The following is a 23,631-nucleotide window of genomic DNA, read 5'->3' on the forward strand; positions in this document are numbered from 1 at the left end:
GGGGGTGGTTTCACTACGGTTCCTGTTTTTTTCTTGAACAGGTACTTATCACTGTGACATCTGATGCAAGCAACAAGTTAGAGTAGCAAGACCTGTGAATAAACAAGTGGTACTTCTTCCCCACTGCTCAACTAACAGCTCCTGCCATTACGTTCTGAAAAATTGCTGTAGCTGATGCCTGTGAGATGGGTCTGAGTAAGCCCTGCAATTGAACCTCTTGGGAGGTGTGGGTCTCACCTAACAGCCTGGATGCCAGACCAAGAGTCCCTCATTGCTAACTGCAGTTCTGTCACTTTTGGGAAGGATTTCTGCTCAGTAAATTTTCAAAGCAGTATTAACTTTCCATGTTCAGTATCTTTCATCTTTTCTCTGAGCTTTTTAGTTTCCTTCAGGGCCTGATTCTTCTGCACCTTAGGGTTTTTGCTTGTATCACTGCAGTGGCTGTGGGTTGTAGGGAATTTGCCTTATTCAGCACTGCAATAGCCCTTCCTCTTCAAGGACTTCAAAGCTCATTCTCCAGTATCACTTCATTTAGTTTCACAGGTAGGAACAGGGAATAAGGAGATCGGTGATCATATCCTGTTACAGTGGGGGACAGGCTGCTACAGTCCTAAAAAAGGAACGGAATCCATTTGATCATGGGATTGCCCCTCATTCCTCAAGCTGCTGTCAGCCTTCGTGGTGCCCAGTTGAGAAAAAGGAGAACCAGTTTACAGGAGACTACCTAATGTCCCTCCTTCTGCCAGCAGGACCCAGTTACCTCTTCAACAAGCTTAAAATAGAAGCCTTTCTCTTTGCCACAGCTGTAACTGGTCCTGGGTTGGGCACTGGGGAGGGTCATTCACTTCCCTGAGACGATAGAAGGGGTACATGCTGCTGAGAAGCTCTCTCTTACGTCTGTTTCTAGACAGCTGTGCACAAAAAGAGTGAATTGTAGGTGTGATATCAGCACACGGCTCTGTTCCAGGAGGAATAATAGTTGTACCGGCACCAATCTAGCTGTTACAAGATCAAAAGTACTGTTACATTAAAGCTGGTAATGCTGCCTGGCTTGGCAAAAGGGCTGAGAAATTGTTCCAGGGTTTTAATGTATGTTCAGATAAACTGTCTTCCATAGTGCCGATCAGGCCTTTGAATTTAGTCCATGTAAAATAGCATGGGGTTTAGTGACTTGGTGAAAATGTAATTCCAAGGAATTCCCTCTTTGCACGGGGCTTGAATGTAATTCATTTGTGAACACTGTGTGCATCACAGTTACAGTCTCTGACTAGAGACTTCAGTACTTCATTGCATCTGGAGTGCCTTTATGGGGTGTGTTGTTGTCAGGCATGGTCTGTGCTGCTGCATGTAAAGAAAATGCAATCATTAGGTTGAATTACGATGGACGTTAGTTTCCTTTTTCCGATTTAATGTATTCATGTATTTTGTGTCCACTGGCCCCTCAGCAGCTTGCAGGCTGGATATGTAAATTGGTAGCTGCAGAGTATGACTGATCCATTAATAGGGGGAATTTGATGCTTATAAAAATGAATGCATTTAATGTTGCATGGCAATGGTTTGCTTGAATTTTTAAGTCGCCTGAGGATCTCTTACTTGGAATTCTGTGGCTCAGGCTATATTTGTTACAAAAGCAATACAAATGGAGAGGCCCTGTGGTTTCAGACGGTTGGCTATTCTTTTGTCTGTGAGTATCACTTATATTTTTTCTGTATCAAATGTTATTCCAAGAAAGCTGTGAAAATATGAAATGCAGTGATATCTGAAAACAAAGCATTGCAGTCCAAAATCACTGTGTCCACAGAAATATCTGTCTTTGGAGATCTGTTCAGATAGTATTTTTCAGAAAAAGCCAAGTTTTAGTAGATAATTTTTCATTATTAGGCTTTCATGGAGGGATGTAGAGGACTAAAAGGATTTGGTGGGTCATTAAAATAAGTACAGATCTGCCACTGTGGGGTTTTAAACACAAGATGAAATCCTGGCCCCTATGAAGGGGCCTCATTTGCTTCCTTTGGGCCCCATGCTAATTTCATTACTGATTTCAGAAGGGTAAGGACTTCCCCTAATTTTAATTTTACAGTGTTTCTTTGAGCATGCAGACATAGAAATATTCAGTTTCTTTTGCTGAGGATTTTATTAAAGCTCATATAATGTGCACCCCTTCCATGGTAGAACATTCGTGTGATAAATTTCATTTTTCGAGCACATGAGGTTGTGATGATCCCTCAGATATTGAGAGGCTGCATTCTGAAAACATTGGCACTTCTTGCTTTTTCCTTTATCACTGCGAGACAAATACTTCAGCTCTTCATCACTTATGCAAGCCTGGGCTGAAGGGGCAGTAACAAATATACAGGGAGAATGTTGTGATACGCACCAAAAAGTTGTGCCAAGGAGAAAGGAATATCCAGGCTCAAGTGATCTTTTTCCCTAAGGCTTCTATGGTTTATTTTAATTTTTTCTAAGGTGAAGTGCTGGATCCAAGCCTTGCTAACAGCCAGCAGCTTTCATGTCAGGGAAAAAATTCTTTGCTAGCGTATTCCTTGGCCACAGCCTCTCTAAATGCTGGTGATTTCAACGCAGCAGAGTTTGGCTGTGGAAAGACTATCATTACTGTAATAATGTACAGCTCTGTGGGTACTGCATGCATCTCTGATCTGTTCTCATAGGAATGTATACCAGGGTTAGTCTGAACAGTGTCTCCATTTTGCAGCCTGAGGAAATGACCATGGTTTGGTATGTTTCTGAGAAGGTGATGGAAAGAACCAGATTTGCTGGGTGGGCAGCAGGAATAGAACAAGGATTCTAGTACCAGTTTGAGGTAGCTGGGGGCATGAGTGGCACCTTCATGGCACTTCTTCGCCACACTATGGTGTTTGAAAAAAAAATCTAGAGGCAAGTAGGGGTGCTTGGTTATGATGTCTTGCCTCTGAAGCTAGCTAGTTGTGATTGCAGGGATTTGCAGTCTGCTACAGGTTGGCATAAGCCCGTCTTTCAACTTGTAAAAAAGCTGCTGTGATTGTTTGAAGGACATCAAGCAAGTATGCAGGCAAAACCCAGCTGCTTTTCTTCTGGAGGCTTGGTCTCTCAAATAGTCAGTGGCCGGGGTTCTTGGGAGTCTGATCACTCTTTGGGGCTGCAGAAGGCAGTACTGCACTGTGGATGCTTCGGCCAGGTCACTAACCACCAGCTCCTTGTCAGAGAGCTCTGGCCTGCTTTGCTTGGGCTCTGCTGCAGCACACAGCTCTGTACACAGCAGACAGCTTATGTGGCTCAAGGGTGAAGGAATGGTAAGATGTGTAGGTCTGAAAAAGACCTCAGGAAATTTCCCCCTTCCCCATCAGCTCCCCACCACAGATCAAAGTTATCTAGACTGTCTCATTTCCTTGCTGTAGGAAGGATTCTCACTTCAGCTTGTCTGAGACCAGGTCCACAAGGCCTGGGAAGAGGAGAGTGAATGGAGAAGCTGTTCACCAGGACCTGCTTCTTCTGGTGGCACCAGCTGGCAGTTTCTGAAATAATTTTTACGTTAGCCGCCTCCAAACTCTGTAGAGGTGAGAACTGGAGCAAGCAACATTGGTCAATTAAAATGGTCATATAATTTTCATTGCCATAATAAAGACTAATGTAAAGTAAAATTAATTATTTTATGCAATAGGACAGGAATTAATCTCAGCCAAGCAACCCAGTCTGTTTGTACTTCCCTACTTGCTACAACAAACATTTATCTATGCAGTGAGGTTTTCTAGCATAGAAATGCTAAGAGAAGAGTGTGACGGCCATGAGAGTTGGACTGGCTTACTTTCTAGCCATGTTCCCTCCCTTGGTATGTGAAGAGGCTGATGGCCAGCTTCCAGTTAACACAGTTATTGTGCTAGCTTACATAGTAACTGTGCTGAAGGTCCTGCTATTGCCTGGGTAATCTCATTTCTCAAGAAGGATTCTGCCGAAATCTTTGTCCATGGAATGAGCTGAGTCAAAACTCTAGTTTCCCCTGCATGCTGGGGAAATATCCAGATTCAGGGTGCAAATCCTCAAACCAGCAGCAGGTTTGTGGCTGTCCTACACAGGACAGAAATACTGCAGAGTCCAAAGCAGCTTCACAGCTGGGTCACAGCTACTTCCTTTCTTGTGAAGAACAAGCAACAAGACTGGCTCACTGGCTTACATCTGTCTCTGGGAGTGCAATGCTGTCCCATGCATGCTTATGTGTAGTACTTTACTGCAGGGCTGAGCAAGGCTGAAAATCTCTCAGTGTATCTCCTGTCCAGCTCCTCCAAGTCACTCAGTATGCTGAGCAGAGCCTGGTTATGTCTGTTCTCCACCTGTCCCTTCCTCCTCATCTTCACTATCATTAATTGTTAGCATCTGGCTTGAAAGATTGCCTCTTAGCACAGTGGTGATGGGATCTTTCCACAGAGGATTAAGGCTGGAGTGGATTGACAGGAGACAGTATCCTTGCTGTGGGAAGTTTGCCAGTTGTGTGCGTGCTCAGTGCTGCTGCTCTTCCAGTTACTCCAGTTTATGTCAGGACATAGGCAAGAGTCAGTTGCAGCTCCATGCCCCCTCACTGCGGCCAGCTGGCCAGATGTGGCCCTGTGCACTGCATGCTGGGTTCAGGAGAGGCCTTTGTCAAGACTTTCTGCCTCTTGATATCAGCTTCATCATCCCATGGAGGTGGTTTCCTACCCAGCTCATCAGGTGGTTTCCACTGTGCGATTGCAGTGCTTTAATCAAGTATGTGGATAACGATAACAGTATTGTGGGGGGTGCTGGCAGTAGGAGTTGAGATGTCATTTCATACTGTATCACGCTCCCTAGGTGGCTAATGTGTCTGTAAATCACACAAGTGCTTTCCTGTAGCTTTGCTTTCTGTTACAGCCTCAGCTGCCAGGATTTCATGGGACACAGATCTTAGCTTTTGGCGAAAGTACAGCCTCCTTTCCTTGTAAGGGTACTTAGTATATATTTCCAGTGCCCTGAAGTGTAGCTGAAGGCCCTGCTAAGCTCACTGAATCCAGGCCCTGAGAGATGATATTTCTTTTTGCTTTATTTGGTTTGTTTTCCTGTGGAGTCTGTATTTTTTCCTGTATGTGCACGGGGAGCAGGGGAGAATCCCTCGGTATTTCAGAAGATTCAGAAGGTTTTCCCCTTACCTTGTTGGTCTGCTGATCTGTTCCTAACAAGTCCTTGGAGACCCTTGATGCTCTTTCCCAAATATGTGTCCTGCAGTAACCAAAGGGTATCTGTTACCTTGGAAGGACAATCTGGGGCCTGGAGGCACATTTACTCCTTGCTGTCAGTAGCACAGGTGATGACTCTCTTTTTCCATAATTAGGACAGACTGGGAAAAACTCTGTGTTTTGAAGCTGTCATACCAGGGAGGGTTTCCATGTGTGTTGATGCTGTCTATAACTACAGCTGTTGAAAAAAAGTCTTCCAGTCTGAAGGCAAACCTTTATATCTAATCCATCTCAGACTTTAAATCTTAAAGATAGCCAAGTAAAACCAACAGAGTTCACACCAAAGGGCTCAATTTTGTGGGCTTCTTGGTGTTAGTATTAAAAGATCTTCACAGGGTTTAGAAGCATTGTTGTTTTTTTCAGGTTTGGTTTTTTTTTGGGGGGGTGGTGTGGTATGAAAATCCCACTAGCTGGTATTCCCATGTCCCTTTAAGCCATTTGAGGTAAATTTTTTTTGGTTTCTTTTTTATCCTGGCTCGTGGGGCTGTACAAGTAGAAATTAAAACACTGCTTGGTATTTCCTTGCCCATCCTATCTGTTCTTCATCCCCAGATCCTTTCAGCTCTCCCCAGCTCCCCCCGCTTCCCTCCCCAGCTTGCCTTGAAGGGCTGGGAAAGCCGGCGCTGGCGCATTATGTTGCCTGCCTGATTGTTGTGGGGTTGTGTTTGTGTGGGGAAGGTCACGAGACAAAAAGACCACCAGGCAGGGGTGGGCGGGGGGTGTTCAGTCCCTCTCCATTCAGTCCTTGTGGCGATGGGTGGGAAGAGTCTTGTTTGCATGACAGGATTTCAGGGGGCGATTGCTTTTTGTTTAGGTTTCTTCCATGGCTGCTGCATGGGCCCTGGAGGGCTACAACAAAAGTAGAGCATATATATGAGATTCATGGGGCTGAAGCATGCTGAGGTAACCAAGAAGCAAAGCCGTTAGTGCAACAGTGACTGTGCCAGAGCCAGTCACTGTGTGTTTGCAGCCTGGAGACTGTCAGCAATTGCTCTGGGTGGGGTGTTTGTGCTATGTCCAGTCTTGGCTCTGGTGGGAGTTCCTCTTGGTTGTCTGAATCCTGTGTGTGGGCCAAGGTCCTTAGCTGGGTGAATACTTTGGAAGTTTTCTGTCTGTGGAATGAAGGTTGTAATGTGGGGGGGACAGCTCCATGGACCTGCCACAGTGGCTATGCTTCCCTGAATATATTTGAGACTTCCATCCAGTGACTTATTTGCAGCATCTGCCTCCTTTCTTGCCTATCAGCTCCACACTTCTGAGAGCATCCTTGCATTTAAACAGTGCTTACTTCCTTATCATCCCTCTGAGAAGCTGAGATGCTGTGCCTCAGTGCGGCTCTCCCCTCACTCTCCGTTCTTAGAAAGCAGCTTTATATTTACCAGTGGTGTGCACAAAGGCAAACATTGTCAGGGACTCATTGTAACTGTCCCAATTACCCTGAGTTCATTTGCATAAGAAGATTGACTAGCCTGTGGTAGTGGCTTTGCCTTGACCGTCTGATATGGGACACTTATATTTGGGGAGCAGAAATGAACTAGAGTTCCCAGGCTGGGTGTGGGATGGGGTGACAGTTTTGGTCCCTAACAGCACGGGTGCTATGGCAGCCCTTCTGGAAGGAGGATGACTTGTCAGCTCCCAGCCACTGGCAGCACAACTCTGCCTGATTCAGTTGTGGTAGCTGCCAGTTTCCCAGAGATGCAGATTCAAGGAACCCCAAGCATGCCTGAGCTCCTGGCTGTCCCATCTGAGTAAATCCTTCTCCTGTTTAGTGTGTGTGTGTGTGTGTGTGTGTATTTATGTATTTATTTTTAGTAGGTGTTGACCCTGCTTGAATGCTTTTAGACTAAGCAGTGACCTGCCTTGTGTTGTCACTTCCCTCAGGCACATGTAACCTCTCTTCCTTCTATTTGGATTTCTTCCAGAGAGCTAGCTGTTCCTGCAGGCAGGCACTAAAGGGAGAGGAAAGCAGCTGGGATGAAGCCCAAGTGAGGAAGCAGGCTGGAATGGTATGATCTCTTGACCCAAAGCAATAGCTAGTGCTGTTAGGGCTTGCTCACACTGCAGCAGCTGCACAGCTCACGCTCCTTTCACTGAATTGAGACTTATTCATATTCTCTTTCCCTTCCCCCAGTGCCATATGTAACATGATCTGCCCGTGCCCAGGCTGGCAGATGGAAAAGCAAGACACTCGTCTATTTGCAGTAATGGTTCTTCATAGGCTCAACTGGCCTGTCAAGTTACAATGTTCAAGCTCGTCAGTTTTGGCAGAGCAGCCTTTCTGGAGACCCTTACAGTCCCTCTGCCACTGCTGTGTGTGTGCAAATGCCTGCGCAAATGCACATCTACCTCTTCATCTCCCTGCTGCTTCCAGGAAAGACTCTTGCATTTTGACATCTTTCCTTTTTGCTTGTGGATATCACCAAGCTTAGTGTACTTCCTGGGAGTGCTTTGACCTTTACTCTTAACCCCTCCTTAAAAATCTCCCCTCTAGTATTTGGCAATTTTCAATTTTTACTACTTCAGTTATTAGGTGGCAACATAGGAGTGCTTCATGGAGGTGGCTGGAGCGCAGGCAGCTCATCTCAACCATAGTAGTATTTTAAAGCCTCTTGTGTTCTTGGGTGAATTACTTTGCCTTTCTGCCTTTTGTTCCCAGTTCGTAAAGTGGAACTCTTGTCTACTGAGCCAATGGCAGTGGTACCACTGTGAATCATAGAGAGCACAAATTATCGTTTCAAAATGCACTCTGTGATAGAGACCTGCTTGCTAATGGCCCGATCCCAAGCTTCTGTCCTATATTTTTGGACCTCTCTGAGAGGGATTGATGATCCAGCATTGATTTTCTCAGGAACTCCTTTGCTATTTCTTTAGCGGGGGGGTGTGTGTGTGAGAAACCCTCATGTCTTTTCTTGGATGAGTTGCTGCTTGTGCTCTGACTCCAGGACGCTCACATTTTTTGCCTGAAATTAACTGCATTGATACTGTTATATTTACTTGGTGCAAGAAACATCAAAAAAGAAAGGGGCACAACCAGAGTCTCAAGTTGAGGCACAAATGGGCCCCTCATGGTTCCTCTAGCAACACTTTAAAAGCCAGTTTGTATGTTTGACTGCCCCGATGTGTTGAAAAGGCAAAGTAGGGTCAAGTCTTAGATTTAAATTTGTTTTCCTTTCCATTGTGTTTGTTTTTGAGGGCTGTGTCCTACCTTCTACTGGGTTTCTATGACCTCTCATTTCAGCTTGTGTGACAGTGGAGTCTATGAACGAGCAAAACATGAGCTCCAGACACTGAATTAGCTTTTAAATGGTTGTTCCTGATAAATATAAATATTTTCTGAGCATGAAGTAAAGGGCTATGATTTAAGGCCTTACGCTATCCCTTTTAGGGTGAGTCACTGTATCTTTTGCTTTGCAGTTGGGAAAATTAGATTCGTCACAGGATCATGTAGGGGGTGACTGATAGACCTAGGAGGATAACAGATACCTTGGCCTATCTAAATCTGCACAACCAAAAGGGGTGGGAGTGTATCCAGTTTTCAGCTCTGCCAGTGAGGTTCAAGTAATAAGATGTGGCCTTTCTAAATGCTTTATTTTCCCCAGCTATGAAAAGGGCATAGGTGAGTGAATAGTGGTATGTAGAGTTTTGATTGCAATTATCCAAAAGATTGGGAAAAATGCTTTTTGTTTATCTTTGAGCAAAATATTTAGTTTGACTTGAGCCAAACCATCTGGGCACTCTGAACAAACATAAATGGTAATTTTCTAATGAAACATTTTGAAAATGGTAACGTCCAGTGTTTTGGCCTTGTAGAATCTGAGGGAACTTCTTCTAAACTATCAATGTTCAAAGCTAAGGCAAATTCACAGGAAAGTCTTGGCATGACTGAAATCTCCAAGGTTTTGCTTGGAAAAATTTTGTTTTGAAAAAATTTATCCTGACTTTAAAAGTGGAGGAAAGCCCTGCAAATAACACTGATGATAAACAATGTTTCAATGTCATACATATGAACTGCATCTTGTCTCACTTTTAGGGTAGTGTTACACTTGCATCTCTTGGGCTGCTGCTTGTAATTATCTTGGTGCTTTACCCTATCAGCTGTTTCCATGTCACTGGCTCAGTTTTGCTACAATTCTCTTTGATGGGGGCCGTCTGCCTTTGGTGGCTGCTGTTTGAGTTGCTCTGGGTTCATGAGAATTTGTTGACTGGGAGCAAAGAAGGTGCCTGATGGTGGAGGGATTATACAGGGACAGATGACGGTAACACTGTCTGCTCCAGGCAGCTTTTCTGGTCCAGGATTAAAGTTCATGCTGTGTTACTTGCGTCTCTCTCTAAGGCCTTGTCAAGTCCATGTGGGAAGCTATTCTGCCTGCAGTATTTCACTTTGTGCTGCTCAGCTCGGTCTCTGCCTCATTTCTCCTCCCCTCTTTCCCTTTCCATTCAAGCGGCACCTTTCAGTCTTCCTCATTCAGGTCTGACTTTGCCCTCTGCCCTGTGTAAAACTTCCATGCCCTCCCTACCATTCATCATCTCTTGCTCATTCACCTCCCTACTTGCCTTTCTCCATTCATCTGGGCTTCCTCTCGGCCAGTATGGGCTGCCCTCTCCTCCTGCCCCTTCCGTAGTCCTTCTTTTGTGTCTTTGCACTCCCTTCTCTGTGACCATCCGAAGCACAGCAGTCTGCAGCATGGTCTGTGAGGATGCTCTGCTAGAAGTTGGCCCCACTTGATGGGCTAATTAATCCCCAGTAGAAGCCTGGTGGGATTGTTTTGGGTGGATTTGTCTCTCTAGTTACCCTGCAGGTGAGAAGATTATTTCCCACCCACCCCCCTCTCTTCCTGCTTCCCAGAGATGCAGCATGATGCATGAGTAGGAAGAGTATTGCCATTTCCTAACCTTCCTTTTCAGTCTGGTCCTTCTGTCTCTCCCTCCTGGCTTGTTTCCCCTTTGTTTGCAGTGGTTGCAACTCTCAGGTAACTCCTTGGGAGGTGGTTTTGATTTCCTCATTCCTGAGGAGCATAACATGCATTCTCTTAATTATGCTGGCTCTCTAATTATGGTTGTTGCCTGTGCCTTCTCTGCTTCCTTCTTCTAATCATCTACGTTGGGGTTGTATCAGTTTTGGAAAGCCATCTCTGCACTTGAATGTGTGTTTTAAGTGTTACTCAGGAAATAGCTTGTGAATTGCAGTAGCCAGGGCTTGTTGTTTCTAAGTCTCAATGCAGTCACAAACCTGTGCTTGTGATGCAGACACGGTAAATATGGACCTCAGGCCTCTGCCAAAGATCCCCCAGCCTGCTGTGCACCTGGTACCCTACAGCTCACACCGATGCTGGCAGTGTGCAGACATCACCCCATCCCACTGAAGGAGCAGGTCTCTGCTGCAGTGTGGCAGGAGAACTAAGTGGGAGGTCTGCTTGCCTGTGGGTGCCCATGGGGGGCTTCAGCTTTGAATGGTTAAACGGCATTCAAGCCAGTCTGTTCAAGTAAAAGGGGAATATTAGAGCTTGGGAAGAGTGCACAGGCTTGTCAGAGGAAGCAGGTGCTCCTTAAAGCATGTGTGAGCCCTGTACACATGAGAAATCTGATTAGTTCAGTAAAGGAGGCAGAAAAGAGGTAGAGGCAGGCAAGGAGAGGGGCTCTGTGAGTGAGTGCAGGCTTGACTGACAGGGCGAGCGCTCTGTTGTGTGGGAGGCTGTGAAGGGAGTATCCGCTGCTGTCTCCCGAGGCAATAAGGAGCCCCTGATATGGCTCAAGCAGGGCCAGGCTCTGTGAGGACTTGTCAATGCCATGAGAAAGAGCTTTTCCCCTGATAACTGTCTAAAAGAGGGATTTCAAACCATGCTGTTGTATAGTTTGTTGTCAGGCTGGTGAATGTGTAAAAGGGGTTCCCTATTCACCATGTTAGGACCCCACAGAGATGTTACACCTTGCAGGGCACAGCTAGCCCAAGGCCAGCCCTGCATTTTGTCACCTGCAGGGAGAACTGCTCTGCTCCAGCTGTAAGGCTTGGGCAGGGAACCTGCATGGACAGCACTTCTTCCTATGAAGTTAGTTGCATTCCTGTTGTGGAGTCTTAAGTCATTTAAGTCATGATTTGCTTTAAAACTTCAGACACGTTTTGTGTCTGTTTGAAAACTGTGGCAAAGAGAATTCTAGAAACACTGTGCTTTGCATTTGTATTTGTCCCTCGTATCCAGTAATAAGATATAAGGCGTATAAGAAGCCAAATATGCAGCTTAATTTCTCTCACTTGTGGTTGTGCAGCTTTGGCACTTGGACAAAACTGTTCTACCCTTAAACCAAAGTATATTTGACATAGCAGACACTGGGAAAGTGCAAACACTGCAGACCTTACCCTTGCAGTCCTTCATGGAGGGAACCTGCAGTCTGGGTGTCATCCAGGACTGATTTGGATATATTGCCTAAGAAACAATGTGAACCACCACAGCTTCCAGCAGTCTGGCTCCTTACTGCAGTTGTAACCACTGTGATCACCCTGGAAAGATGCAAGCCAGGACTGCTTGTTCTCAAGTGTTTAAATGACAGAGGTTAGAGTAATAATACTTCCAGCTCTGGGCGCCATTTGGAACCAGCCTGCCTGGAGTACTTTTGAGATAGTTAAGTTGTTGCAGTGTAACGCCAAGTACCTACAAGGCATTGCAGGGAATCATGTGGTAACCTCTGCCTCTTCACAAGGCTGACATCTTCTGCTCCAGTTTAGTTTGGAAAACAGAGGAGTTTCTTTGGTAGCTTCTAGTCCCCATGACTGAACAAAGCCAGATGTAAAATCAGTATGAGTTAAATATGTTTCCCAGTCTGTTTAGTAGGCGTTTTGCTCTGTGGTTGTTGTTCTAACCAGAAGTGTGGGTTGAATTCCAGTATAGGTGGGTCATTCTGGTTATATGTGTGTTACGGCAGTTTTTAGTTGGGGCTTTAAATGCATCTGTTTGGCTTAAGTTTTTCTGAGCCCTAATAACTTGCAGTCAGGTCAGAAGGGAACTGTTGGGATCATCTACTCTCTCATAATGAAGGCCAGAAGATTTTCTGAGTGGTCTTCTGCTTGACCTCGGCCATACCTCATCTCCTAGGAAAACTTGCAATTCAATTGTAAAACTTCTGGTGAAGTTAGTGAGACATTTCACTTGTTATTAGTAAAAATAATCAACTTATTATAATCTAAAGCTGCCCAGCTTTGACCTCTAGGCCCTAGATGTGATTATACCTTTGTCACAGTGGAGAATCCTCTACTGCCAAATTTCTGTTCCCTTTGTGGTTCTTCTGGACAGTGATCAAGTCATTGCTTAACCTTCCCTTTCATAAGCTAATGAATTGAGCCTGTCAGTGGAGCCAGTCAGACTATACCAGTAACAAAGTGCCAAATGCAGAGGTAATGTCACCTCATTTACAAACCTGCAGGTCATGTTTTGTTTTTTGAAGGCAGTGAGAGATCTCAGTGTAACAAACGAGGCTTTTTTTTTTCCCCAGAGTAGCTGCTTCTGAAGATGGCATTCCTCATCCTGTAAGTTGGCTGACGTTCTTGGCTCCTGGCCATATGGTTTTCCATTTGTTTTTACTGTAATATGTATTGTTTGCAAGCACCCAGCTTTACCAAAAGACCCAGCTCGTGCTCAGTAACTTGCTGCTTTAGCTCATCTGTGAGCATGATGCAGACTTATCTTACAATTTGGAGAAAGTCACTAATGATAATTCTGTAGGGGCAAGAACAAATTCTGATGGGTCCCCATTAGTGGCATCTCCATGTGATGGTAGCTCTCTAGCTTAGTTTTATTTTTGAGACCTGTCAAATAGGCAGACTTTAGCATGTTGAATGTGTGACAGCCTGAGTCTGTGTCACAGTAAGTCCTCAAACACAGAGTTGTCTGGTGATGTCACATGCCCTGCAGAAATCAGTTATACCAGCAATCCTGTCCTATGATCTGCACCAAGTTTGTATTCCCATCCAGATAATAGCAGCTGAATATAATCTGTTTTCTGTAGCCTATTCTGACTGATATTAGACCAGTTCTCCTTCCATTACGCATTGCTCAGTATCAGTCATCTGTTCATTTGCTGTGGATTGCTATTAGGCCAACAGACCTGCTTTGTCCCATTAAATTCTTGTCACAGCCCTGCAGTTTTGGGAGCGCTGTGGGTGCCTGTTGCCATGTTTGGACAGGAGTTTGGGAGCTGTGGTTGGAAGGTTGCTGATGCAAAGCTGGAAGAAAGGTAAAAAGCAGATCTTGATGTTCCTCCAGTGTTCCCAGACTTGCAGAAAATCAGTATTAGGACTGGCTTTTAAAAATCTTTTGGATGAAAGTTACCTTGACCTGCTGATTCAAAACTTTCTAACTTTGGCAGCTGCTCTGTAATGTTCTCCAGAGTTACTGCTGGGACAGAAAGTGTGTCATCATCATATAATAGAAATAATTCATTGGGCTTTTGTCCATATACAGAACATAAACATTTCAACTACTGCAGATTCTTTTGCACTGGTACCACCTATGCTACTTTTTCCAGATAATATCAGACCAAAACCCTGTTTTGAATGAGGAGACTCATCTGCCTCACCTGTACCAGCAGAGACACTGCTGTGACAGGTGACATTGTTGATAGCAGTGAATTTTACAGAAATGCTTGCATACATTTATTTAACCTGGGGGTAAGCAGGGATCTGACTGCAGGAACTTGGCCTGAAATACAGCCCCAGCTGAACAGCTATTCTGACTGTTGTGTTTTGGTTTTTGTTGTTTGTTTTTTTTATTTTCCTCATAGCAATAGTGATTAGAGCCTGTCTGTCTCCCAGCTGTGATGTTGACTGTGCATGCTATGCCTTCTGTTGAGTTATGTAGTCCAGATAAATGCAGCATCCCACCCAGAGTGTATTGCATTTCAGCTCGGAATGAAATGGCTTATGCATTATGTCCCTTCATGACGTAGAAGCCCTGAGAGTTGTGATTAATAGTGATACAAGATTTTGAGATCCTCCAATAAGACATGACTAAAAAGAGATAAACAATAATTATGTGGTGGTAAATGAGAATATCATGTGTCATAGTAGTATAGATATTGCTCTTTTCAGCTTTTGATATTTAATGCCTTATACCATCCAGATGAAAAGTAGGTTTAATTTTAATTAGACTGTGGAACTCATTGCCTCAGGAGATTGTGGAGCCCTAAAAACCAGAGGAATTCAAAAGGGAGAGCAAGAGATTGGGCATTTGTACATATAATAATGTATGGGCCAGTGCTGACAAGCGTATCTTGAGCGTTAAACCTCCTGCCTAAGGATTTAAGAAAAGATTTTAACTGTTAGGGTGGGTTTGGTCGTAGTAGTCACTAGGTGATCTCTTGTAGGCTTCATCTTGTCCACAATCTCAGAAATGCACAGATAGTCAGCACCAGAACTGGGCTGGTGATGCAAGATACATGACTCACCAGTCTGGGCTGTAACCTGCCCAGCCTGTTGCTGCAGCTGAGGACATCTGTCCAGCAAAATATGCAAGGTGCCCAGTGCTGGATCAAGATTAAAAATTTTATTTCTACCTAAAAAAATCTCCACTACTTTTTAGAGTGCCTCAGCTTCTTTCCATTAGTCTTAATGCACTTACATAAATAATAAAACAGGAAGAAGCAGAGCTGGAGAAGTCTCAGTCTATAAACATGTCTCTTTGCATTAAGCCTTGTGGCATAATGGAGGGCATCTCCTGCCATCCATGCTGTCTCGTTAATCATGTAATTATCTCCCTCACTTTCAGTGCTTCATCTCCTTCCTTGTCAGTGCTGCTGATAATAGAGCTTCTATTTACCCTGGCTTCTTTCTGGGGAGCGGCTTTGGTTTCAAAGCCAGCACAGTGGCATATTTTGAATAATTTAGTTCTGGGTGGCTTGAACACTGTGTGTAATTCCCCAGCTGAGACTGGAGGCTGATTCCTGTGAGTGTTCTGCCAGAAGGCTGATCTGGAGAGAGGCAGTGGGATGGCTCAGAGTGGTGGGTCGTTGAGACAGCAGAGGGCTGAATGCTAGCTCAACAGGTTCGGTGAGTGCTGCTCAGCTCTATCCTCATTTACTGTCTTAGCAAGGACTTGCAGCAAGAAACCCACAGGCAGAGGAAGGACAGGGGAGGGAGTTGCATAAAAAATGTATATGGAAACAGAAACATGGATTTGGTACCTGGCTGAGCATGATAGACTTCCCCAGCAAGCTGTGGGTCAGAAATTCCAGGGGTCTCCAAATGCAGGATTTGCTTGGACCAGGGGTCTGAACATCTGTGGAGTCAAGGAGTTCAATGTGGTGTCCAGCTGTCCTCGGCTTTGGAAAGCTTGGTATGTTTCTATGTCTGAAACTTTGGCAGAAGGCTAGCTCTCTTCATATTCTTCCTGTGCTGCTTGGCCTTGTGGCTTGCTAATTGCTCTTTGCCATTGCAGCCATCATCCAGTCATGCTCTGTAAGTGCTCCACAGCCCTCACTGTGCTAGATCACGGAGGCACAGGTGTGTTGCTTGTGCCATGTAGATGGGGAAGTCAAGGCACTATAAGAGGCACCTGGGCTCACTCCAGAAATCTTGGCAATACCAAGAATCAAACCTGGTCCCAAAGCCCTCTTTCCTATCTGCCTAACTGAGCAGCAGTGCACGCCTGAATCCTTTTATTCTCCCATTCATGTTCAATCTGTACTTCCAGTATCTGTTTAGATTAAGTGCTTTTGCAGAAGGTAACAACAGATGGTAGTAATGTAGGTCCTTTTCTTGTCTTTGCGCCTAAGATAGTAGGAAAAATAAATTAGAGCAGAAACGCCTCTACAGGTTGGCCAGCCAGCTAATGAACCTGGTCCTTCAGGCTACTCTGCCCTTCAAGGAAAAGGGAATCTTATACCAGCTCCCTCCATCTCCAGTTTGCCATGTGCTGCATGCAAAGAGATACTTACCCAAATCCAGGTGATGGACCATCTGCTCTGCAAATGCCTCCCTGCCTAGGTGAATGCTGAGCTGGGAAGCTCTGTGCTCTCTCACTGCGGCTTTCCAGGGACTGGGTCTGTCTTGGGACCCTGCTCGGTGAGTTAGTGAGGGTATATCCTCTGTGCTTAAATGCAATCTGGTTTTTGAGAGCTGGCTGATGTTTCCAGCCCTCGGGTTCACCTCGGGTCAAAGCAATCAAACATGCACTAAAAGTACTGCTGGACAGCCCTTAATCACTTTATATTGTCTGGGCAGTAGTGGGTAAATTCATTATTTACAGGGGAAGAGAGTGTGCGTCACTGGAGCCAGCACTAATGTTTTACCACACGTGTTCAGGCAACTGAGATTATGTGAGTTTTAATGGTGAGAGGCTGGATTTCAAAGTGGAGTGATATACACTTACCTTTGACTGGTCTTCCTCTCTTCTGGATCAGGGTTTCTCCTCTCATGTGCACCTCCCACTATTGGAAGAGAGAGCAGAATCATTAACCTGCTGGGAAGATTGTCACCACCAGGCAGTGATGAAACTCCTGTTAAAACAGCCCCTGCTTTTTGCCCTCTCATTTGGATTATAAGGCAGACTTTCATCTTCTGCCTTGTCATTCCTTTAATCTTCATCAAAGGAGCAAATGCTACGTTGTTGTTGGGGTTTTTAATGTTTTTTTTTTTTAAACAAACAAAAAAATCCCTCTCACCAACTCACAGCATGACCCTAAAGGTTATGCAAAGGTAGAGAGTGGGGACTGGTAAAATGTGTGACTATCTTGAGGAGAATTTCAATGCCTGTCTTAAATGTCTTTTCACAGCTTCAACTTGGAGTCTGTCAATTTCATGTATTGACTTGGAGATGCTTGATTTAACTACAGCATGGCCCTTGAGGCTGGAGATGGTCTGGTTGTTTCCAGAGCTTGTTAGCGTCCCTAGATTGCAGAGACTATGCCATCTAATGGTCTGAGTTCAAATCCAGCAAATTTAGAGTGGTTTCTGAAACCCTTGGAGATGAACAGATTTTGCATGTGATCGACTCCCTCTTTCCAGTGGGAAAGGGCCTAATGGGAACAAGAAGCAGGCCTACTATTGGTAGCTCCTTTCTGGTAGGAAATAACACAGGAGTTGTCATTTCCATGTAACAGGAGGGGAAGATAAAGCTGAGGGCGACTTATTTCCAGAATCTGCCTCCTAGTCTGGAGAAGAACTGGTGCCAGTGCCAGGAGGCCTGACTGCCAGGCCAGTGTCTCCCAGAAATGAAGATACCGCTGGACCATAGAATGATTCAGATTTGAAGGGACTGATCCTACTCAAAGCCAACTTCCTAATGAGATGAAGTTGCTTGGAGTCTTGCCCATTGCAAAGACAACTTATGGCTTGGGTGTTGCCAAGACAAAGCCTCTTGATGAGGAAACCACGGGTCGTAGCAAATTCTCGGTTCCTGCAACAGATCTGCAATCCTAAAGCCAGCCAAGGATCCTCATGTTGTGCCCAGTTCAGCTGTTGACTCTCCAGCTGCTCTGATGCCCCAGAGGGCTGTTTGCCATGAGGGAGGGGAGCAGCTGGCTGCGCTATGTGAAATGTCTGAGTTTTCCCAAGATGCCCATTGTCTGTCTGCAGCACCAGCCTCCACCCTACTTGCTCACTGAGCCGTGGCTGATGTGTCTTTAATTAAAGAGGAGGAACAATTTGAGATTTTGTTTTCTTTTCTCAACCGTATTTCCTATTTCCATCAGAGTTTGCAGGGCCCCCTCCCCTTACATTTGTCTTGTAGTTTTGCTGTGGGGCCTTCAGTTTATGGCATGTCTGCTCTAAAATAAGGAAGAAATAGCAAAAAATAGCTTGTTTTGGGCCAGGGAATTAAGATCCTGAGTCAGATGGCTGCTACGGTCATTAACATATTTACATTTTTGCTTAAGAGCCTGGTTGAGGATCAAGGGAGTTAAGGGTGATTGTCATTGAAATGCGGAGGAAACCTTGCATGAAATTGCCGTTAGTGTCCTATTGTTTGGGGGGGTGAGGGGGGGCAAATGGCCTTCCTCATCCCTGCACCCGTTGTGTTGCGCTTGTTTGCCCAAGTAGATGGGCAGAGGCAGAAGGAACTACGCTGAAGGAAGCCACTGTGCTGACTTAGCTGCTGAGAGGCTTTGCCTGGGGAGCTGTGTCCCTGTGGGGCTGAACCTGGGGCTCAGCGCAGCCATGCTGCTGGCTGCCAGTCATCGTCTGTCCTCTCGGTGAGACAAAGGTGCATGACTGGGTTTGTGGGACAACTAGCCCTTAACAAGATCATCATGGATAAATACATGAAGCGTGTAGCAAAGGTCAGTTGCCTCTTTTATAATTGATGGACCCAAGTGTTTTGACTGTGCTATCACATGTTGTTTTTGCCGTGTGTAGGGACACATGTTCTGCAGGACCAGCTCAACCCCTTGATTTTTGTGGCTAGCTGTGATATCAGAAACAAGGGTTGAGGTAGTTTGAAGTGTTGAGGTGGATTCTGAGTGCTGTAGTGACAGATTTTTATATGCTGAAAAAAATGTTTAAACATAAATAAGAGAACTCCCTTACAGCTGGGGTTTACAGAAAAACATTCTGCTCCAGGTTGTGGAAGCAGTGGTCTAGTCCTGCTCTGAGGCAGGGTTTTTTAGTTCAGATGCCAGTTGTTCATTGTTCACCTCTTACTCTTTCATGCTGTTCAGACCCACTGTTTTAATTCAAACCTATTTCTAGTTAGTATCATTAACTTAGTGCCAAAAAGAAAATTATACATAGTAATGTGAAAGAAGAGAAGAGCTTCCCTAGCACATTTACAGTACTGAAAATACTAGCTACCTTTTGCCACTGCTTTGATTTTGGTGGGACAAGCAGCAAGACAGTGAGCTGAAGGAGGAATGCTGGTACCTATTGGTGTGAGAAAGAAGCATCTTTGGAGCAGAGGCTCATTTGTAGCCACCAGACAGGCTTCAGCTGCCTGTCCATTCGGGAAGCCAGCAGCCAGTAACAGCTATAGACAGTACCATCTTGAGTGACAGGATTGTATCTGCTTTAGCGCTAGTGAGTCTGGAGTCATTAGTGTGTCCTTGTGGGCTGGTTTGAAGCTCTGAAGTGGTTTTGTAGTTTTTGTTCTTGGTTACAAAATGTTTCTTTTTGGAATGCATTAAAGCAGAAAAAAGTCTGGGAAAAGTTGTTTGTGATCTGAGCAGCTCTTTTGTGCTTCAGGAGCCTGTATGCTTCAGCTCTGTATCTCTTCTGCCCTTTGAAGGAATAGCCATGTTCCCCATGGCTGTGGCCATTGGTCTTTCCTACAAAGTCAAACAATGAGCACACAGCATGGGGAGAGTCCCACACTTCAGTCACTGACCCTGGCCCTCAAAAGTAGGGAGGCATTTAAGCTTTCAGGAAACAAATGGTTTTGTCCTAGACAAGCTAGGTTCTGACATCTTAAATGTCAAGATACAGTTAAAGTGGTGCAGTTAAGTAAGATGTTGGTTAGGTCAAATGTTTTCAGGAAACAAGGATGAACACAGCAGTAGCTATGGGATTGCAGGTGTTAGATCTATTCACTGAATGACTCATCCCCCAGCTTCTGCAAATTCCCCTTGAGAAAGGTCATCTCAGGTATTATGCTAATAATACTTTATTTCCTGCGTATCTGTGCCTCTGGGATTGGGCATTGGAAAATTAGGCTGGCTTGGGAGTCCCAGCAAGAGCCAAAAAGCATCAGAGCTGAGCCAGAGTGCAGAAGCCCCGATTTTGTGGTTGGTTTTAGAATTTGATCTGTTAACTCAAAGCATCAGAGTGGGCTGGAGTAGGGGAGCTAAACTTCTCCAGGGATTAATATTAAGCCCTTGTTTAACAGTAAACAGCTGATGAAATCCACCTTTGGCTCTGAGTGCCAGCTGTCAGGAAGGTACATCCAGGCCACCTTGCAAGGACAGAACAACCCTTGGCAGAGGGCGGGGGAGAGCGCCCAGCTCTGACTGTCCACAGGTCACTTGGTTTGTCTTGTTTTGTGTAATCCACTTGCCCCAGCAGCTTCCTCACAGAGGGGGCTGCTGCTTTGTCAAAATCGCAGACCCGCTCTGCTCCAACAACTGGCTGTGATCTCCCCTCCTCAGATTAGACAGCTCCTCCTCATAAAGCAGCCAGTGATAGCAGAAGTCCCCAGGAGCAGCTGGACAAAGGTGCTCCTGCCGGAAGGAGATGGAGCCAGATCCTCGCACGTGGGCACTGTGTCCTCTAAACAAGCTGCCCGTGCCTGAGGCCGGTCTATTTTATAGCTGCTCTGCTCGCTGCAGAGCAGTGCCAACCCTGCCGCTGGCAGGCTGCATCATGTGCCACATTCCCCTTCTCACCTCCTCCCTTGCCAAGGCAGCCTTTACTCCGCCGCGTCTGATTGAAGGCCCGGCGCCTGTTCAGCTTTTGTTCTCCGTTAGGAAAGAGCGAGGATTGTCAGGACCTTTTTGGCTCTGCCAAGGCCTTTTATGTCCCAAATGTTTCCATGAAAAGACTCCCTCCTGACCACCCTGCCCCCTGACAGCCATTCAATCCAGCCAACAAGCTTGATATCATTATCTACAAAAGGAGGCCAGTGAGCACCAGGGTCCTTGCAGCCAAGTTTGGGAAATCAAAGGCAAATCTCCCAGCAACAGAGAGCTGGCAGAGATCAGACTGCACCACAGCTAGTGCGGGCTGGTCTGGCAGCTTGCATCCACTAGTTTTCAAAGCACAAAAGAAACATGCTCGGCGTGGTGCCAACACTGGCTTTGTCGGGGCTGGGGGTGTGCCCGCCTGTGAGCTGGCAGCCCCTTGCAGAGTGCCCTGGGGAGCTCAGCGTGGGCTAGTCGCTGGAAGCAGTCGTAAGTTTGAACAGCCTTGCAAAGCTGTCTCTTTTTTGGTCATTGGCATTTTTAGGAGGTTAACCACTTAGTCTGAGGGAAAACAGTAATATTTTTGGTCAGAGTGGGATTCACTGCAAGTCTCACCTGGGACTTTCCTTCTAATGAGTCTAGTTTATGTTCTGAAAATAGCATGTGGCTGCCTTGTCACTTTTAGTTTGACATAACGTTCATCTGCTTTGCTCCCTGTCCAAAGTCTTTCTTCCCAATCCATCTTAAAGGAGAGAGCTCTTCAGCAGTGAAATCACTTACCATTTTGAAGGCATCTGTAGAGGTGATCTGAAAAAGTGACTGTCAGAAATACTGAGCACAGAAAGGGCTTGAGGAGGGATGGCATATTCCCATGGTGCAACTGTGTTGGGAAATACAGGAGTAAAACTGTTTTCAGTATGTTTTATCTGACAGACTGCATCTCTTGTTTGCTTGATAGTCCAGATAAAGAGGGATATAAAAAATAGCCAAGAGAAATGATGATGCAGAGGGAAGGAAGGTGAAGGGAGCTGCCTTAGCTGAAGCTTAGGTGGAGACAGGGTGATGGTGTGGATGATGATGCTTGGGTTCACGACTCCGCAGCAGGGTGCTTTGCAGTCCCTGGGCAGTGAAAGGAAGCTGGAGATGGGGTGATTGCAGGGCAATGCACCACCAAAGCCTAGAGCAGCCCCTGGGGTCCCAGTGGGCCTGCTGCAGGTGATGAATGCATTGGCAAAGTTGTGTGTAACGTGGAATGGTTAATTGTAGCACTTTCCCCTCCTATCCCAGTTTGATCCTGACAACACCGGCTACATCAGCACTGAGAAGTTTCGCTCCCTTCTCCAGAGACACGGCTCGGAGCTGGACCCCCACAAGCTGGAGGTCCTGCTGGCCCTGGCAGACAGCAACTCTGAGGGGAGGATCTGCTACCAGGACTTCGTCAACCTGGTGAGTGCTCTGGCTGGCAGGGCCTTTGAGTCCTTGGCTCTGCTTAAAACATTGGCTGTTGAGGGACAGTCCCTTTCCCTCCCTCCCTCTATCAACACCAGTGTTTGCTGTGTCCCTGCATCACACTCTGCATGGGCTTGCCCAAGTATTCAGTGGTGACTGAACTCTCAAGCCCAGAGTCAAGTTGCTGCTGATTTTTCCAGGGAAACAAGTTTGCATGGGAAGAAACTGAGGGAGCTGTTGTAAGAGGAGCATGAAGCAGTGGCTGCGGCTAGTTTTGAGGCTTTTGCTCTCAATATCAATTGGTAGCTGTTGTAAGGAGCCATTTGTTTGGAAGCAGAGGTCTGTCAGTCTGAATGTCTCCTATTTTATCTAGAGATTTCACCACTCCCAGGCAAAATATAACACCGTGTTGACTTGCTGGGTGGAGTCATATTGCACTGCTGTAGGCATCAACAGCAACAGGGATAAAGTGTTTCTAGGTCATGTTCATTTTATCCCAGGTGAGATGTCTCAGACTGTGTGAGTCATGATCTGGATGCCTCTCTGTCTTTACTAATGAGTCAATTAGTGAAGGGATCTCTCTGTTTCTCATCAAGGCAGTTTGGTGAGCCAACACAGATGTAGACATGTGTTGTTACATGCCCAGGATGGCCTAGAAATGTTGTTTGCAAGATGGGTATCTTGAACAGTGGCCATTCCAGGGGCTTTGCCCTGTTCTTGGTCTGTCATTCCCCACCTGAGTCCCAGAAGATTTAGTACAGTAGTAAGAGAAACCTGGGTGACAAAGTCAATGAGCAACAGAAGTCAGTGACATATCTAAGGTTTTGCTGGAAAGCTGGATGTGTTCTCAATGCAGAGTATAATAATTTGCATCTCTGTGTTCCTTCAGTCAACATGGGGATTTGATCCCTCCATTTGTCATGGTCACTCATGCATGTGTTCTCGTTTGAGAAAGAAAGTGTCTTCTGTATGTCCGGTCTTCACATTAATCAGAAAAGTATGATAACAGGGCATAGTTGTCAAGGATCCAGGTCACAACCTGGTCAGGCTGTGGGCAGTGTGAAGGTGAAATTATTGTGATGCAATGACATAGATCTACTGTATCTAATCAAGCCGTCTTGTTAGCCCCTTGCATGTATTTAGGTACACAGTAAAATAAATGAAGCAACTATTAAACAGATCACAGTGAGTGTGAGGTTTTCCTCAGCTCCAGCTTAATAAACAGTGTGGTCAATGGTACTCTGTGATCGGTGGTGTATTTATAGTAACAGCTGCTTGTTCTACAGTTTGGTATATTCAAAGAACCATGCAAGCAAGCATTCACTAATTGAGCTGCACAACACTTAGGTAGCAGGAAGAGGTATCATCTAATTTCTTTTAAAGAAATGATGGCCTAGGGCCAGCCAATACGTTGGCAAGGGGCTCAGGAATAGAACTGGGCTTTTTTGTCTCTCCTTGCTCCACTGAGCTCCAGAGCAGCACAAGCTAATGAGAGGCAGGTGGGAGGTGAAAGGCTTGGACATCCTCCTCCTCTGGGGAATAGGAGACCGTGCCAGCTCACGCCCACCTGATGTAATTTCTGCAAAATGGCAAATTTCCTTTGCTACTATTGAATGACTCCTGTAAA

The 23,631-nt window shown here is 45.6% G+C and overlaps 1 protein-coding gene across 2 annotated transcripts in view; it reads left to right on the forward strand.

Annotated features, from left to right (window-relative positions):
• Positions 1-23,631, forward strand: part of RHBDL3 (rhomboid like 3) — a 70,137-nt gene that overhangs the window by 16,470 nt on the left and 30,036 nt on the right. The window contains exons 3-4 of one of the 2 annotated variants that reach the window (XM_049811675.1): positions 7,166-7,249; positions 21,843-22,001. In XM_049811675.1, the coding sequence (XP_049667632.1) occupies positions 7,166-7,249; positions 21,843-22,001 (243 nt within the window). The remainder of the gene's footprint in view (positions 1-7,165; positions 7,250-21,842; positions 22,002-23,631) is intronic. The other variant, XM_049811676.1, reaches the window with a different exon arrangement.

The sequence above is a fragment of the Accipiter gentilis genome, chromosome 10 (assembly GCF_929443795.1).
Source record: "Accipiter gentilis chromosome 10, bAccGen1.1, whole genome shotgun sequence".
Lineage (NCBI taxonomy): Eukaryota > Metazoa > Chordata > Aves > Accipitriformes > Accipitridae > Astur > Astur gentilis.